Here is a 17,556-nt window from a genome sequence, read left to right as displayed (position 1 = left end):
TGGTTTCATAGATTTCATAGACGTTAGGGCTGAAAGGTGCCTTGGAAGATCTTCGAGTCCAGCCCCCTGCCCCAGGAGCAGGAAGTCAGCAGGGGTCATAGGATCCCAGCAAGATAAACATCCAGATGTCTCTTGAAGACCTTCAAAGTAGTGCTTGAACCACCTCCGGCGGCAGTCTATTCCAGACCTCGGGGAGCTCAGACAGTAAAGAAGTTCTTCCTTATGTCCAGCCTGAAACGGTCCTGGAGGAGTTTGTTCGATCTTGTCATCCCTTGGGACACTCTGGTGAACAGATGTTCCCCCAGATCCTGGTGAGTGCCCCTTATAAACTTATAGGCAGCCATCAGATCACCCCTGAGCCTAAACCCCATGGCTCTCAGCCTTTCATCATCAGGTCTGTTTTCCTGACCTCTGATCATGCACATGGCTCTCCTCTGCACTCTCTTGAGCTTCTCCACGTCATTTTTGAATTGTGGAGCCCAAAACTGGATGCAGTACTCCAGCTGCGGCCTCACCAAGGCCGAGTACAATGAGAGAATGACATCCTGGAATTTGCTTGAAAAATATCTATGGATGGAAGCCAGCTTTTTGCTCGCTTTACTAGCTGCAGCATCACAGTGATGGCTTGTGTTCATCTTGTGGTCAGTCATGACCCCCAAGTCCCTTTCTTCCGTAGTGCTAGCCAGCGTAGTGCTGCCAAGCCTATAAGGATGCTGCTGGTTTTTCCTCCCAAGGTGGAGAACCTTGCATTTTTCAGAGCTGAACACCATCAGGTTCTCATCCGCCCATTTGCTGAGCCTGTCCAGGTCAGCCTGGATCCCCCTCGTGTCCTCAGGTGTGGATGCTTTACCCCAAAGTTTGGTGTCATCGGTGAACATGGCCAGTCCGCTTCTGACTCCAGTGTCCACATCATTAATGAAGATGTTGAGGAACCCCACTCCATTTGGCCCTTGTTATAAAGAGAAAGCTAAAAATAAATCAGCATAAATTGGAAGACTTACCTCTACCCCAATTAGAGAATTGGGACCTGTGATATTTTTGGACTATTTAGTGGGCCACTGTGAAGGTTAGCAAACTCGTTTTGCAATCTGTGTATTAACTGTTCTGCTGTCATTTTTACTCCCAATTTCTTCTTTTCCCATTTTATTGGGAATTGCCATTTCTCCTTGCACTTGGGCTTTGTGCTTTTTGCTATCCTAGGCTGCTACCTCCTCTGCCTGCAGATGTTCTTGTCTACCTTTTTCCTCAGTTCCATTGCAGAGTGCTTGAAAGTGGTTGGTGACTTCAGTCTGCTGCTTTTCAATTTTGGGGGACCCTCTTTTGAGTAGTTGCATGCTGCCACTTCTCCTTATTGCCCTTTGGCCTCTCCAGTACCAGCCTCTCATAACTCTTGTTCAGATAATCTTCTTGGTCCCTGATGCAGAGCAGCTTGGATACCTGTGCTTTCAATCTTTGAATCTTTTCCTCCAGGAAAGACCTCAGTTTACACTTGGTGCAGATGAAGTGCTCCTGACCCTCTGGAAAGAACACAAACACAGCACATCCCACACGGGTCACAACAGCTGACCCCCATTTGTGCCTCCTTTGCTGCCTGGAGACCACCTAGACTGTAAGAGCAGGGGAGAGGAGAAAAGCTGTAGTACAAGAACCTGCAGACTAAACAGCATGGCCCTTGTACATGTTCATACGCACAGAATCTCCTGTTCCCTGGCTCTCTCCTACCATGAAGTCCCTAAGCCAGCGGTTGTCAACCGGGGGCATGCATACCCCCGCGGTACTTGAGAAGGCCCTTGGGGGTACATGTGGGCAGGCAGGGACAGACTGCCGCCATGCACCATCCTGGCTGGGTGCTGGGGGCAGAGGAAGCTCGCATGTGGCAGCTGCCACTGCTCTGCATTCAACTGAGTGCCACCCTCCCCTGGGTCCACATCTGGCCACTGGGGGTACGCTGATCCAAAAAGATTGAAAACCCCTGCCCTAAGCAGACTCCCTCTCTGTTTGCTGCTCTCTGTTCCCTGCTCAAACTGGTTTGTCGGGGGCTGGCTGCCTATCTTAACTGTACCCCTCAGTTACCTAAATTAGCCCATCCAGAGCAAGGCCTGTCACTCAGTTATTCCAGAGGGGGGAAGCAAAGAAAAGAAAGAAATAGCCAATAGATGAAAGACTGAGAATTAAAGCCTGCTTAAACATACTATCCACTTCTATCTGATGTCAGCAGTGATGAACACTTTCTTTCCCTTCTCCCTATGGAAAGACTTAAATGTGTGGCTTTCATCAGCCTGCGGCTACTTGTGCCAGCCTGGAAGCAAAAGTCTGGAGCAGTTTAGGAGAAATGCATATTATGTGCTATAAAGAAGCGCCTCTCAACCCAGACACATCTTCTTTATCCTTTTGAAGATGGTGGTGTTTGAATTGTTTCTTAATAAGGTACTATGAATTGAGTTGTAAACATCCGAGTGTGGTTTTCTTCTGCATCTGATCAGCTTCCACACAAAACAGTAGCGGAGTCTCTAGTGGGTTATTTCCGGGGGTCTCTGGCTTTCCCCTTTTTGGGGTAAAGCTTTTGCTTGGGGTTAGGGGCTTATATTTTGATTATTTTTCTTATTATTATTATTTGGGCTAGCAGGGGGTTATTTGGAGGAAGTGGATGTCTATTTTGGTTGATTGGTGGTCTTCAAGAGGAAAGCTTGCTCTGCTGTGGACTTTCTGGTCAGCATCCTTCCAGGGGAGCATGTGTGCATAATCCATTCTGAAAAGAACACCCAAAAAGCTTGGTGTTAAAAGCTCTATTAAATCTTACCCATAGCCTTCAATTGCCCATCCATTGGTTACAATTATTACTATACAGGGAATGATAGCAGTTCTCTTTGATCTTTACCAGGTTTGCATCTCTTGCTCCCCTGTGAGTGTTAGCTAACCTGACATCCACAATTCCACCTCTTTGGGAGACATGCAAGGCAGTGCTATGGACTCCTGTACTTCTATGCACCCTTATTGTTTATGCAGCCTTGCTTATCTTCCCCAGAGTGGATTGGTGATAACGAATCTATTTTCTGGGTCAGATTCTTCATGTCTCTTGCCATCAAACTGTCTGCAGTAGTTTATTACTCAAACTGCTTCTGCTTGCAGAAATCCATTATCCTATTTCTTTATTACTTCTGTGACCAGGCATAATCTTTCCATGATTCTTACTAATTTCAAAACTGCAGGTTGCAATTTCCCTTTAAACTAGTAACAGTTAGTAGTTAATCTTTTTGTTCAGGCCTCCTTGGAATCTCAGACTCCTAGGATGGAGGTTAGCTATTATTTGTACCTTAAAGTAAGGCAAAAACATTTGCCAATAAAATACTCATCCAAAAGATATGTCACTTATAATAAAAACCTACCCTCCTACATACCTTCTCTCAGAGTTAGGGTTTTATGCTTTCAGCCCTTGACCTCAAAAAATGGACCTGGTTCTTGGAGACAGTAGTGGGGGGCTGGTATGTTTTTCAGGGCCAAGTGAGCATGGCCTGTCGGTAAGATGGTTTGACAATATCTCTTGAGATAAATGAGTTTTTGCCAGACATTCCCTGGGATAATTAGAATTTGAGAACAAGTATTCCAGGTAAGTTATTTTCTTAGTTCAGAATGGATAGTGTAAATAGCTGTATTTTAAGGAGTGTGTGAGTGTGCATGCATGGCTCTAAAATATACCCTCTTTTTGGTTTTTTGCAGGAGCTATTGGTTACATGGGAACAAGTGCCTTTGTTCGTAAAATCTACACTAATGTGAAAATTGACTAAGGAAATAAGAAAATTGAACTATGGATCAGTTACTGTTTTCACAGGAATGGACTTGCACAGCAACAAGCGCAAGAAGAGATTTGGGTTTTAACACTGGGCACTGTATGGGTCTCCGTTCTGTGGATGGCTTAAAGTAACATCTATTTTCATTGATCCTAGGTTCTTACTGACTGCTTTCTCCAACTGTTCACAGCAAATGCTTGGATTATATGCAGTAGACATTACTACAGTACATGGCTAATCTTCCCAAAAAAAAAAAACTAGCTCATTAAAGATGAATAGACTAGCTCTCTTCAGTGAAGAGGACAAACGGTTTATTTAAAGCATTTGTTCCATTCAGTAAAAAGAGGGAAACTTGGCTGCTAAAACTGATTAGTAGTCTTCCTGGTACTTAACATTTCTAAATTATCTAAAAATGCTGTTCCAGAAAGATTACTTATCAGATTTTTACTGCCATTTTCAGGATAGAGGTATGTTTTATATTTTGACTCTGGGTGCTTTTTTGGTTCATTTGCAATATCAACTATACCTACACCCATTTGTTTAAAAAAATTAAAAATATTAAAAAAACTGCATGTAATATATCAGCTATCATTCTAGTTGGACCAACTTCCCTTTTATTTATCTCTAAAATAATATTCAGCTACATCTTAAATCCATCCAAAGAAAATAAGGCTGAAGACAGAGGTGTGTTCTCTGCAATGCAATTTACTGTACAGTTAGAAAGCAACATGTTAAATGAAGAGGATACTGTTTGTTTTTAATAAACATTTTGAGGTCTAGATTAAAACAAAACCAACATTTTATCTGAATGTCTAAAGTGATTCTCCTTTTTTCCAAGTTAGTCTTATTTTTTTGTTTGGGTTTGAATGAAGGGTTTTCCTTAAAACGTTATTAAAGGGGTAATAAGTGTATATAACATTAAATAATGTAACTTAGGTGTAGATCCCAAATGTATTTGGATGTACAGATTTACTACAGAGTACTTTTCTGATGATTCGGTGTACAAATGTGTGAATTTGGGTGGCTTTTTACATCTTGCCTGCCATTGCATGAAACCTTGGGGTTCCTTCACAATGTGTGTGTCATGCTTTCTGTTCTGTTTCCTTTCCGAAGCTCTTACAAGAGTTAAATTTGTAATTTAGAACATTTTAATTTTTTGTTTATTTGATCTGGACACTGATATAACACCAAAAGCACAGATGCTTTGGGGTGTTCAGAAAACTAAAATAAACTTTTCAAACAAAAATATTCTGATTGTGAAAATAGATGAGTTTGCAGTTGAAAATGTCTGTTTAAAAAGGCAATGCTACTGAATGCCAGTGTCTGTGTACAGTATTACTGTGCTTTTCAAATATCAAAAACCCATGCTTCACAGTCAAAGAATTTGCTTGCATCTAGATTATACAGTCCAATTCCAAAATGGATGGTCAGTCTAGAAAGGTCCTCCTTGGCTGGACTGTCAATAGGGAAATCTGTTTAATGATCCAGCAAGTGTACTTGGAAGATGGAGAGATGAGAAGAAGACTAATATAAATGAGCAAATAAAGGTTAAGATTTTCTAAGACAAATGAGTGTAAATTGTGCAATGTATTTAGCTAGGAGGAGTCTCAATGTGTTAAGTCTCTCATGGAAACAGATTTAAGACTTTAAGGGGCAATCAGCTTGGGAATTTTGACACCTGCTACATAGGGAAGTTTTCATAAACCTGTTTGGAACAGAGTGTCTTCCCGCAGAAAATGCAACTTACTAAATAAAATAAAATTATAAGCAGCAGTATTTGCATCAATGAACCCTATATTTATCTGTCTAAAAATCATGCCAGTGTTGTACAGGGGTGTGAAATACATTTCTGCTTCTTGAAGAGGGAGACAGGCACTCATAAGGGATTGTGTTGTTTTGAGGTGTGTGTTTTTGGAAAATTTTGCATTCTGTTTGTATATATAATGTAAAGTATGTGACCTTAAAATGAGTGGAACAAAATAATTCTTCTGAATGGGGGAAAATGCAACCAAATCTACAGGTGGAAGATATCAAAATCCTGCATATTCACTTGAAATTTTACTCAATAAATGTGTATTGCATATACACGTGCTCTGATATTTTTTGGCCATTTTAACTGATTTTTGCAGGAAAAGAATTAAGTTATATTTCAAGTGAATTGTCGGTTTTCGTAGATGAGCATATTACAGTTTGACACGAGATATTTCTCATTTAAAAGTACAGACCAACTATAATGGGATCATAACGTGGTCAACAATTATTTCTGCCTTTGTCTGACAATAATGTAGGATTTATACAGAGTGGGTTTTGTACTTGTTCCCGTTAGTAATTTTGCTAGTGCACATAACTGTCTGAAGCCTTCTGTATATTCTAAACTTAAATAAGAAACCATTATTTCCCCTGATAAATATATTTAGTGCTCTGAGATGCAGAATTTTCAAGGGGAATATTTTGGATCTGTAGCTGTGATTAGTTTATCAAAATGTCACAAACCCTTTTGTAAATTTCATTTAACCAGTTTTGTACCTGGATTTTTTAATGCTGCAGACTTGTGGTACATATTTCCTTTGTGTTTTCTGGCATCATCAGTGTAGATATTTTTTGTACTTCTGCAGTTTCCTGGGAATTGCCCCCCTTCACCGCCGCTTCTATGCAAGTGTAAAGTAGAAGTTATTTTGAATGTCTTGTCTTTGTCATGGTGGTTGACAGGTGCTACCATATTTTTCTGTTTATATCATGCCCCCATATATAATACCTTAATAAGACGTAGGGTGAAGAAAACATTATTTTTCCTCAAAGAAACAGAGTATGTTTGGGTCTCTCTTTATGCAAGTTTCGTTTTGTGCAAATTTGCTTATATGTGATGACCTTATTTATACCAGAATTCACTTTGTATGAGAAAAAATTGATATTATGTGAAGTGGCATGCAACACGGCTATGCCTGTAATATTGGATTCACTTTATGCGAGGTTTTTTTGGAATGCAGACCTCGCATAAAGAGAGAACTGAGTATAGCAGCAGCTAGGGAACCGAGCCTGCTCCTGAATCTGCACTAGCCCTTGTGCCAAATGAGGTCTGTGGACAGACCCAGTTCACCACATCTGATGTGGTGTGCTGAGTTCAACCTGGCACACGGGGTCTGGAGCCGTGTGTCAGCTCTGATCCTGCATGTGGGGCCATGTTATCTAGCCATGGGGCTCCCCATGGGTCTGGATATTTGGCAGCGGGGGAGTGGTGGCAGTGTTAATTGCCATGGTTCCCAGACTAGCAGCAATTAATGCTGCTGCTGCTTCCCTCACCACCAAATTTCCAAATCAATGAGGTCAGGTTTTCTCTCATTTAATGTGCACCCCAGGTTTCACAAATTGGTTCTGGTTGAAAAGGGTACAGGTTATATTTGAGAAAATGTGGTCTTTCCTAGCCAGCTTACACAACATCTTGGGTAATAGGATGCAGAACCTTTCTGCTTAGACAATGTCGTCTTCTCCTTTTGTACAAGAAATACACATCTTGCATCTACCACTTCTCCCATAGTCACTTGTCAGGAGTTTCCTTGAATTAGATTTTTTAAGCCCTCTGTTAATTTTAGAGTTTGATTGTACAGCACTTCTTTTCCCATTTTGGTACAGATGATGTGTGAATTCACTAAATCAAGGGATAGCCAGTCTTGGCCAAATGTTTTAGATGAATACAAACCTGAATGGTTTGAATTTAGATGGGAATGTGGGAAGAATGCAGCTGTAATACTTTGTTTACAAGAAAATGGAGAATGCTTAGCAAGAGAATTAATTAGGAATGATCCTCTCAAGGAGTGTGTCATTCTTCAGGTGGATAAAGTATGCATGAAACTTGAGATTACTGCTACTACACTTTAAATTATTTGAATTTATGGTTGCAAAGGTGACTAATATTGATGGTACTTTCCTGAAAGCTTTTTTCTTTGTTCAGGAGCATCTCATTTTTAGTGGCAGATTTACATTTTACTGATCTTGTCAGCACTGTAGAGGTACAAAATAATGAAAATGAACTAGGTTCCAGGCTGGTTGTGGTATTAATAGTATCATTAGCCTGAGTTCGTAATTGCAGGGTCAATGTGATGGGGAAGTATGCATATAACTGAGGTCAGCATTTGTTCTCCTAGAACTTGCTGGTATGTTGTATAAGCCAGAATAAACCAAGCTATTTTTTCACCCCTCCAGGGGCAAGGATTGTAGCCAGAGGAAATTAATGAAGATTTAAGTACACCTGGACTCAAGTCGGTCATCTTTTCTGACTAGCTTCTTAAAGAATTCCTGCTAATACTTTGTGGTTCAGTGATAAGATCTGTAGAATAGACAAGAAACTTAAGCTAGAGCCATTTTTTTTTATTATTAAGCTAAACTTGCTACAATAGGACTCTCATCACTGCTACTGATTCAGCTGAACCAGAAGGGGTATCAGATGGGCCTGTGCAAAGCAGCCAATTCAGGGAGGGGCAATGATTTGATTTGGCTTGAATCACCAGAGATCATCAATGATTTAATTTGGTGATTCAAATCACTGTCCTGATTCGATTCGGCCAGATCTGATTTGGAGATTCGGCTGCTGCCAAATCTTTGAATCAGCTAGGCCAGGCCCATCCCCGTCTCCTAGCTGACCAATGACTGCCCTGCCTGCCCCAGCTCCCGGCACTTGTTAAAAAAAAAAAAAAAAGAGCCCCAACTCAGCAGGTGCTGCCAGGCAGGGGGTGATCCCCACTGCTCCACACTGCATGAGGGGCTCTGCACAAGCCCCCCGACCCCCCCCCCCCCCCCTCACTCCCTCAGCCCCCCCATGGCTGCCCTGCCCAGGCCAGCTCCTGCCCTTTAGGAAAGAAAAAAGCAAACCCCCCCCTCCCCGCCCCCCGACTCACTTCTGCTGGTCAGGGGCAATCCCTGCTGCTCCCCATTACGCCCCACCACGTGGTGGGCTCTGCATGAGCCCCTCTCACAACCCTGAGGCCACTAAAGGAGAAGTGAGTCCTGGAGATTTCTCAGCTTTTCTTTTTCTTAAAAGGCTGGAGCTGGCCCCATGCAGCATGGGGCAGCGGGGGGCAACAGGGATTGCCCCCACCAGCACCCAGTGAGCACTAGGCCTTTTTTTTAAAGCACTGAGCTGTGAGGGGTGGGGGCAGCCGGGGCGGGGTGGCAGAGATCCCCCCATGGTACTTACCAGCTCGGAGTCTAGCTGCAGCTCCCTGCTGTGGCCACCAGGGGCTGCCCAAATCACCAAAGATCTCCAAATCTTTTCTGAAGATTCGGAGATCTTAGAATCAATTCAGACCTTTAAATTGGTCCCCTGATTTGATTCGGATTTCGAGATTCGGCCACTGAATCGGGCGAGGTCTCTGAATCAAATCACCACCTGAAGTTTTGCACAGCACCAATTATCAGAGAAACATTTTCCTAACATAGTGCTTGAAGCATGAACATCATGCCACTGCTGGTCACTGAAAGTGGACCTGCACTTCATCTTTAACACTTTTGAGTTTTGAAGTAATGTATCTTCATCCTTTGGGTAGCTCTTCTCCAAAAAGCTTTTCAGTTTCTGCACCTTTCCCAGCATAGGAGTGCAGATATGTCTTTCTGGACTGAACTCATGCACTTCCAGAGGAAACATGCATTTAAAAAATAGGGCACCTTTTCTGGGAAGGAGCATGTAAAACCTGGAATAAACGTTAGCAAGGTATTGCACCTGAATAAGTTATTTCATAGAAAAATAGAGCTGGGAGGGACCTCAGGTGGTCATCTAGTCCAGTCTCCTGCGCAAAGCAGGGCCTCCACTCCCAACTATATCATACTACCATATATAAGCCAGTGGTGCTTAACCTCCAGCCCACAGGCCAGATCTGGTCTATGGAGCCATGTCATCTGGCCTGCAGAGCTCCCTCCTGGGTCCAGAAATGTGGTGGCAGGGGAGCAGTAAAATTAACACTTCCACTGCCCCCCCCAATCCCAAAATTTCCAATCCCTGTGTGCCAGGTGACATGACTGTATGGGCCAGATGGGACCCTGGTCCACTCGTGTGGCCCATGGTGCCAAAAGGTTGAGCACCATTGAAGAGGCCTTGGGTTCTCAACCTGGGCTTCCTTTTTTATGACAGCTGGAATTGATTTTATTTTTTTTTCCTACTTGTAAAGTGAGATTGTGGGACTGGAAAAAGTTGAGAATTTGCCGTTTAATCAATTGCAAGTTTTGCAGTAACTTGTGAAATGATGGTAGAGTGTTCTGATCAACTTGAATGTTCCAATTATGCACACACAACTCTCAATCATTCTGAAGAACAGAAACCCACAGTGGGAGAGGACAAGAAAAAACAGTGCCTTGCTCTTCTGGAGAGGTAGGATTGTTTAGTTGTCCATGATGAATTAGTCTGCTGGATGCCAATTTGTCTTTAGTATTTAAAAGATTTCTATTTTAAAGGGCTTTTTAATCTCCACATACTAAGAATGATGTAACACTTGCAAAGGGGAAGGGTTCATCTGTACCTAATGAAAGAGAAATTGTTACTTTCTGGTATATGATCTAAAAGCTCTTGTTTGTAGGAACTGTAGCTAACTAACCAGCTTTGGGGAGTACCAGCAATGTAAAGACCACATATTGGATATCTAATTAGGTTCTACTGCTCTGTAACTTACTTTTTAAATAAAAATGATTTATGCCCATGGATGCTTTTCCTTTACATTCCAAACCAAAGATTCATGTAAGAGTGTTCAAGAGTTCACGTGAAATATTGAAGGAAGAACTGAACTTGAGGCTGCTTGGCATTAGGGCTGTGCAAAGCTTCGACTTAATATTCGATTTGACAAATATTCAACATATTCGACCTTGAAAAGTGAAAGTCGAGTCAAATCAAATACTGGGAGTTGAATATTAACAGCGCAGGTCAAATATTTGACAAGGGTTGAATATTTGACTTGCCTATACTGGATTCCCTGTGGGGGGGGAGAAAAAGGAAAGTAAGGGGAGGGAGGAGGAGAGGCGGGGAAGGAGTGCTTTCATGACTGACGTGTGGCTGGCCAGTGACCTCTCTGCATTCTCTGAGGTCCCTTCCAATCCCAGTGCTCAGGGGGAGGGCCAGAGAAAATGCATAAAAGGCAGCAGTTTTTCAGCTCCCCTGCTTTCTGCCTCGGGGTCAGTTTCTGAGCTGCTGGTGTTTTCCAGCACCGCTGTGTCAGACCACGACGGCTGGACACCCTGATCTTCAACAGGTTCCTTGCTTGCAGCACTTAGCAACAGGGATTTCTGAGAACTTGGTGCTTTTATTTTTTAACTACTTTTCATATTAGTTTATGCTTATATTGGATGGGGGTAATAGTAGCCTAGGATCTATTCTGTATATAGGAATTTAGTTTATATTAGACATCATTCATTCTTTCCAGCACACCAATGCTTCTCAATATATAATCTACACAAACACATTTACATAACATCCAGAAATCTAATCCGCAGCGCACGGCACACTTCGAGGTTCTGGTTTACATACATTATGAAGCGGGGTGGAAAGGCAAGTGGCAACGCTGGCCAGCCTGCACAAAGGGGAGCAACGGGCGTTGCAAGCGGGAGAGCTGCAGTTTCTCCCCTCACCAAACTCAGACACAGCCTCTTTCCTCCCGCTACAAGGGATGAGGCTGCTACAAGCTGTAAAGAGAGGGGAGCAGCAGTGCTGCCAGAGCCACTGCCTGTGCCTGAGATGCTCTCATGTCCAGACGCAGCAGCCACAACCTCTCCCATAACTGCAACCAGCACAGAGGCACACTCCACCCATGTCACTGCCTATGCTGAGCCTTCCCGCGCCAGAAAAAGAGCTGGTGCTGGATCTGGATCTCAGTGCTCTGGCAAGGGAAGCTCTGGGGAAGGAGGGGGAATCAGTTGAGTTTGTGCTTGACACCCCTCAGGTTTTTTCCTTTCAAGTCATGAGGTCTTTCCCAGAAGGCACTTCAGAAGGTACCTCTGTACAGGTGAAGGCAAGTGGCTCAGCTGGGTCCTCTCTTTCTCTTGCTGTGCCTCTGGCTGCTGAAGAGGGGGAGAGCTCAGCAGCATCCACAGATGCACCCGCAAGCCAGAGGGAAAGGCCTAGTCCTAGCATGGTCTGGGATCATTATGAGCTGGCAGATGATCCCGCGTTTTGCTATCTGCATGCACGGCCGAGCCAAAATCAGCCGGGGCAAGGGAACAAAGCGCATGACCACCTCGGGGATGCTGAATCATGTCCACAGGTACCACCCCTTTGCCACAGGAACGGCCCCCGCTCACTCCACAGCCCCCGTCCCCCACAGCAGAGGCAGGACACCCTGGGACATGGGGGGCAAAAAGGACCAGTTGCAAATGCGAGCAAGGTCACCCAGGCCATTGGGGAGATGCTTGCTCTGGATGGCCAGCCCTTCACCTTTGTTGAGTGGCCAAGGTTCAGGCGGCTCCTGGTACTGCTGGCTCCATCCTACCAGGTGCCCGCATGCACCACCTTCAGCAGGACGGTGGTGCCCTCCCTATACGAAGCATGCAGGGAGCACTTGAGGGAGAAGCTGCACAAGGCAGGTCCGCAGGTGACTGTACACTTCACCTCGGACATCTGGAGCAGCCGGGATGGAGATCACGCATACCTCTCCCTCACAGGGCACTGGTGTGACCAGTCAGACCATTGGTGGGATCTCCTTCATGCCAAGGTGATGGTTGAGTCCCACACAGCCGCAGAGAGAAGGGGGGCCATGAACCGCGTGGTGCAGGGGTGGCTGGGCATTGGGCTGGCTGTCACACAATTTACATCTGGTTGTGAGGGATGCTTTGGAGAGGGACAGGGCTGCTGGTGATGGCGCCAGCAACACCAGCAGACTTGTTTCCAGATGCAGGAAGGTGGCAGGCTCCTTCCACCAGAGCATCAAAGGGGGCAAGATGCTGCGGGACAAACAAGCAGAGTTAAATGTCCCACAGCGCAAAATCATCAAGGATGTGGAGACTCGGTGGGACTCCACATACCTGATGCTTGAGAGGCTGGTGGAGCAACAGAAGGCCATCCATGAGCTGGCCTTGCTTGGGGAGATTGGGATCAGCAGCCCCCTGACCAAAGCTGAGTAGGATGCCATCTCCCAGACCTTGCTGGTCCTCAAGCCCTTCCTGAAGGCCACTGAGACCCTCAGTGCTGCTGATGCCTTCCTCAGCCAGGTGGTCCCCGTAGCAAAGGAGAGCTTCCTGGGGGCTAATGTTCCTGGCTGGGGCAGGCCGCTTTCACCAGATGTGCAGGCACTGGTGAGGTGGCTGAAGGAGGGCCTTAGGAAAAGGCTTGAACCCTTGGGGTCCAACATAGTGCATATGCTGGCCGCCATCTGTGACCCAAGGGTGAAGGGCACCATATGTGGCAGCAAGATGCCGAGTCCCTGGAGGGACGTACTTATGAAGACAGTGATGGAGGCGGAGCGGTAGAGGCGGGGGAAGTGGGACAGGGATCCACTGCCTGAACCCAGCCCCCATCCACAAGCCAGTCTTATCATAGAAGTCGGGTCGAAAGGGACCTTGTAGATCTTCAAGTCTGACCCCCACCCCCCGGCCTGGGTGGGAGAAAAACTGGACTCAAATGACTCCAGCCAGGCAGTCATCCAGCCTCTTCTTAAAGACCCCCAGGGTAGGAGCCAGCACCACTTCCCTAGGAAGTTGGTTCCAGCTCCTAGCCGCCGTAACTGTGAAGTAGTTCTTGCAGATGTCTAATCTAAACCTACTCTCCGACAACTTGTGTCCATTATTCCTTGTCTTCCCCTCCAACACAGGTGCTGCCAATATGGGCTAAGGCTATGGCAAACATTAGGGGGTCCAGACCCACCAAAACCCCCTGGATCCCCCCAGGATCAGGCAGACAGCTCTCACACCATGGTGTCTGCCTATCTTGCCGAGCCTGTGGAGCCCCTGGACTGCGACCCCTTGGCCTACTGGGCCACCCGCAGCCTGATGTGGCCGGATCTGGCCACAGTTGCCCGGGAATACCTGTCCTGTCCACCGACCAGTGTGCCAAGCGAGAGGGTGTTCAGTGTGGCTGCGGATGTTGTGACACCCCACCGCACCTGCTTGGATGCTGGTTTGGGGGAGCAACTGGTGTTCCTCAAGGTGAACCTCCCTCTGCCAGGGTCCCCAAGCGCCGGGTGCAGATGGAGCGAACGCCGCCTTCCTCGCTCCATCTGGATCACGAGTTTTGTCTGTCAGCAGCCTAAGATGCAGTTTCCCCCAAACCCCTGCACCTATCTTGTTGAAAGCTGGCAGGCTTGGTGGCTCCTCAGGGGTGAGCAAGCCTGCAGCTCCCTGTGGCTTTTCACACAGAAGTCACAGGAGGTTTTCTCTCAAGAATTTGGGGTGCTGTTTCTCCAAACCCCCTAAACCTATCTTGTTGAAAGTTGACAGGCTTTGTGGGCTCCTCCGGAGCTACCATTCCTGCACGTTTCATCAAGCTCAGACAAGAAATGCCAAAGTTATAGCCTGCTTTGACCTTCCCCATTATAGCCTATGGGGAAGTCGAAGCAGCTCGACTCGAAGCGGACGGCAAATCAAAGTGGGATCCGGTTTAATATTTGATATGGCTGTCGAATTGAATATTACCTGCTCTGCACAGCCCTACTTGGCATGGCTGCCAAAGGAAACGCGTATTGCATTTTTATAACAGCAGACTTCTGCCTGAGTAAAATATTGCTTATGTTTTACAAAAGAATTGTACTCCTATTTTGAGGAACCGAGTTGTCCATTGCAGTATGGCCCTTCTAGTTTACAGCTGAGTATATTTTTTAAAAAGGCAAAAAGTATCAAACCTGTCAAGTATGTGAAAAGCTGGTTAAAATGACAGGTTTTAAACATGCTTACGTTCTGCTGACTTCAAGTGAGTTGCTAATAGGGAATAAAAGCAGAGCGCCCAACGTTTTATACCTAACACTAGCTTAACAACATAGAACTCTTTTTTAACCAAAATCCTGTTACTAATGTAAATTAAAATGAAAATTTGAATTTCTAGACTCTGCCACACTGTTGAGGACAGTATTTAAAAATGTTCCTTACAATTAAGATATTGGGAAAGATCCATTTCAACAATTCATCTTTTTTGTGCAAGTTAAACTTCATAGATGGAGAAGCTATTTGAGGATACAGTGAAACATTCTGCAAACAATTTGTTTCATGGCATAAGCCAGTTGAGCAACTAGGAAGCTGTAGGTTTTACTTCCTCCTTGTTTGTATTGTGATCCCTATGCCAAGTTAAAATTTTCTTCTGGTCAAGCAGGGACATGACATAGCAGTAGGCCTTGCTGGAAAGAAGTCTTGCTGAAGTAGCAGGTTTCTTTCTAGCAGAATTTGAAGATTAGCACTTAATTTTTGAAGCTTTGTAGAAAGTGTTTCTGGAGGTCCAGAGTGTAGGACTTGATTTGCTGAGTATCGCTAAATCTACAGTAGTGTTTTGCTGGAAATTATTCCAAACATTATGATCAATTTAAGTTTCCTAAAGGTAAGCTATTGTTTGCAATCAATTGTTCTCGTGTTTTTTGAAGTAATAAATCTCCATTCCTTATCTTGTGAGTCTCTGAAGTGCAGAGTACAAGCACAGGAGATAAAGGTTCCCTTTTGGCTCATTTGAATCACAGATCTGGATTTAACTATCACTTCAAGTTATTGAGTAGGATACACCATTTTCCCGTTTCTATCTGTTAAGCTGTTTTGGTTTTTTTTTAGTAATGTCTTCATGTGGCAGGCAAAGATGTAATGGAAATCCTCAATTTGTCTTCTCTCAAGGTGAATTATATTATGTTGCATCAAAATGACATCTAATACTTACTGGGGCAGGCAAGTATACAGGCTTTAAAATTTGCGAAAATCCTTAATCAAATAATGGTCTTCTAATATAATTGCTCTCAAAGGGGTGCAGTTAGGTAGCTGAGGTTCTAAATTTGGATGCAGGTTTCTTAGGAAAAAAATAATTTATACTTAGCTGAAAGCAGCTATTACTTGATTCATTTTTATTTAATGTGCTCCCAAAAAGCGATCACAATCCAAACACTTCAGTGTTATTCGAAAATCTTTTAACTGATCAACTTGAATTAATTTCCTTGCCTAAACAACAACAAAAGCATATTACCTAAATAGTGGAAAAGCAAGATCTAATTTTTGTTCTACTAAATAAAATGGTGACAGCAAAAAAACATCTAGGTTTAAAATATTTTAAAGCTTGGAGTATCTTTTATTCTAAACGTGGGAGAGAGGGTTAGCACATTGTGTATCCAGCAATACCTCAGTGATGCATAAGTGATATTGAGGTTAATGGATAATTTATGGTATATGTGAAAAAAATCCCATGATATAATTATGTCACTTACAATTAATATAGAAAATGCTATTTCATTAGGCAGCAGCCAGATTTTCTGCTAATTCATTAACTCTAAACATTTGTAAATCATGCCAGATTAATTGCACCAAATTAATTGCAAACTAAGAGCATATGCCACAAGGCTCTTCAGAAACGGATGCCTCGGGGGGAGGGGATGCTAGAATGCAACTCCCTCATTCTCGTCAAATAGTAGACTTTAGAAGTTCTTGTGGTTCCATCATTCCTTCCCTTCACCTTCTCACAAGACAGTAAATTGTACAGCAGGAATATTTTTCTAGCAGGGCACATAAGAGAGCAAAACTCCAGAATGCCAAGTGCCAGGGGATGTCTGAAAAAAAGTGTTCTGTATCATCTTGTCAACCTCAGTGGAGTAGAGATCATGGGAAGGTAATTTAGCTTGGCGCTCTCCAGATTTCACTGTTTAATGTATCATCCTCTTAGGTGTATGTGAGGTGAATTGATAGACTATCAAGCGCAAGTACAACAGTTTGGCAACCTGTGATTTAGCCCACAAAGTGTATTACTTTGTTTCTACTTAGGACCTTTGTTCTGAACATGAGACAAATTAAAATAAGCCTGTAATGAGTTAACTATTTTAGTCTGTTTTGTTTTCCCAAAATTGCAATACTGAAGTAATAGAGGAAAGTAGTGTTAGCTGTTCCTTGGAATGAAATACATCCTAAAACACTTTGCACTTACCTTGAATCTTTAATTCAGTGATTTCAAACCACTTCTGGAGGGGGGGTGAGGCTAAGTTTCACTATTATTGTTTAATGGATATAAATCACTGAAACCTTTCTTTACAATCCTAATGTACAACTGGGAATCGCTGCAACAAACTTTTGCAGCAGTACTAATGAGCTTGAATAGGACTGAAGCACAAAGTCACCTCACTGATTTAGGAGATGAAAGGGAGCAGTTGGATTTCTCTGAAGCATTTCCCATAATGCCCACACAATACGTTTGTTAAGAAATTGGATAGCTACTTACTAGGTATAGACATAATAACATTGGTTAGAAATGGGTTACAGAGGGGACCAGTAAAAGGGAAGAGATGGGAAGGATCAATACCGGGGGCTCATATTGATTTCATTAACAATCTAGACTTGTAAATTACACTGATCCAATTCTGCTGAAAAGCTGAGAAGCACAACCTGAGCAGTGACCGGAGGAGACTAGGACAATACACTGCAGTGATCAAATTAAATACAACTAGGTGTAAAGCCTATATTCATTAGAAGGGGAAATAAATCAAAGTTCAAACAAAAGGACTATTCTCTGCAAAGGGAGTCCCAAACAGATCTGGGTGAATACTAATGAAATAAATGGGCTTTGTGGTACAAAGTCAGCCATGTGGGGAGAAGCTAAGGTGCTTCTGGGGCATAGAGCAAAATTAGGATC

At 43.9% G+C, this 17,556-nt stretch overlaps 1 protein-coding gene across 1 annotated transcript in view; it reads left to right on the top strand.

The window, feature by feature from the left end:
• The window catches only part of TM9SF3 (transmembrane 9 superfamily member 3), a 104,969-nt gene extending 99,613 nt beyond the window's left edge, over positions 1 to 5,356 (top strand). The window contains exon 15 of the mRNA XM_090057064.1: positions 3,718 to 5,356. Coding sequence (XP_089913190.1) covers positions 3,718 to 3,785 — 68 coding nt within the window. The 3' untranslated portion in view covers positions 3,786 to 5,356. The remainder of the gene's footprint in view (positions 1 to 3,717) is intronic.
• The last annotated feature ends 12,200 nt before the right edge of the window (positions 5,357 to 17,556 follow it).

The sequence above is a fragment of the Crocodylus siamensis genome, chromosome 7 (genome assembly GCF_052110815.1).
Source record: "Crocodylus siamensis isolate JL-2025a chromosome 7, ASM5211081v1, whole genome shotgun sequence".
Taxonomy (NCBI): domain Eukaryota; kingdom Metazoa; phylum Chordata; order Crocodylia; family Crocodylidae; genus Crocodylus; species Crocodylus siamensis.
The sequence above is the reverse complement of the archived record's forward strand: the minus strand, read 5'-3'. Positions and strand labels throughout refer to the sequence as shown.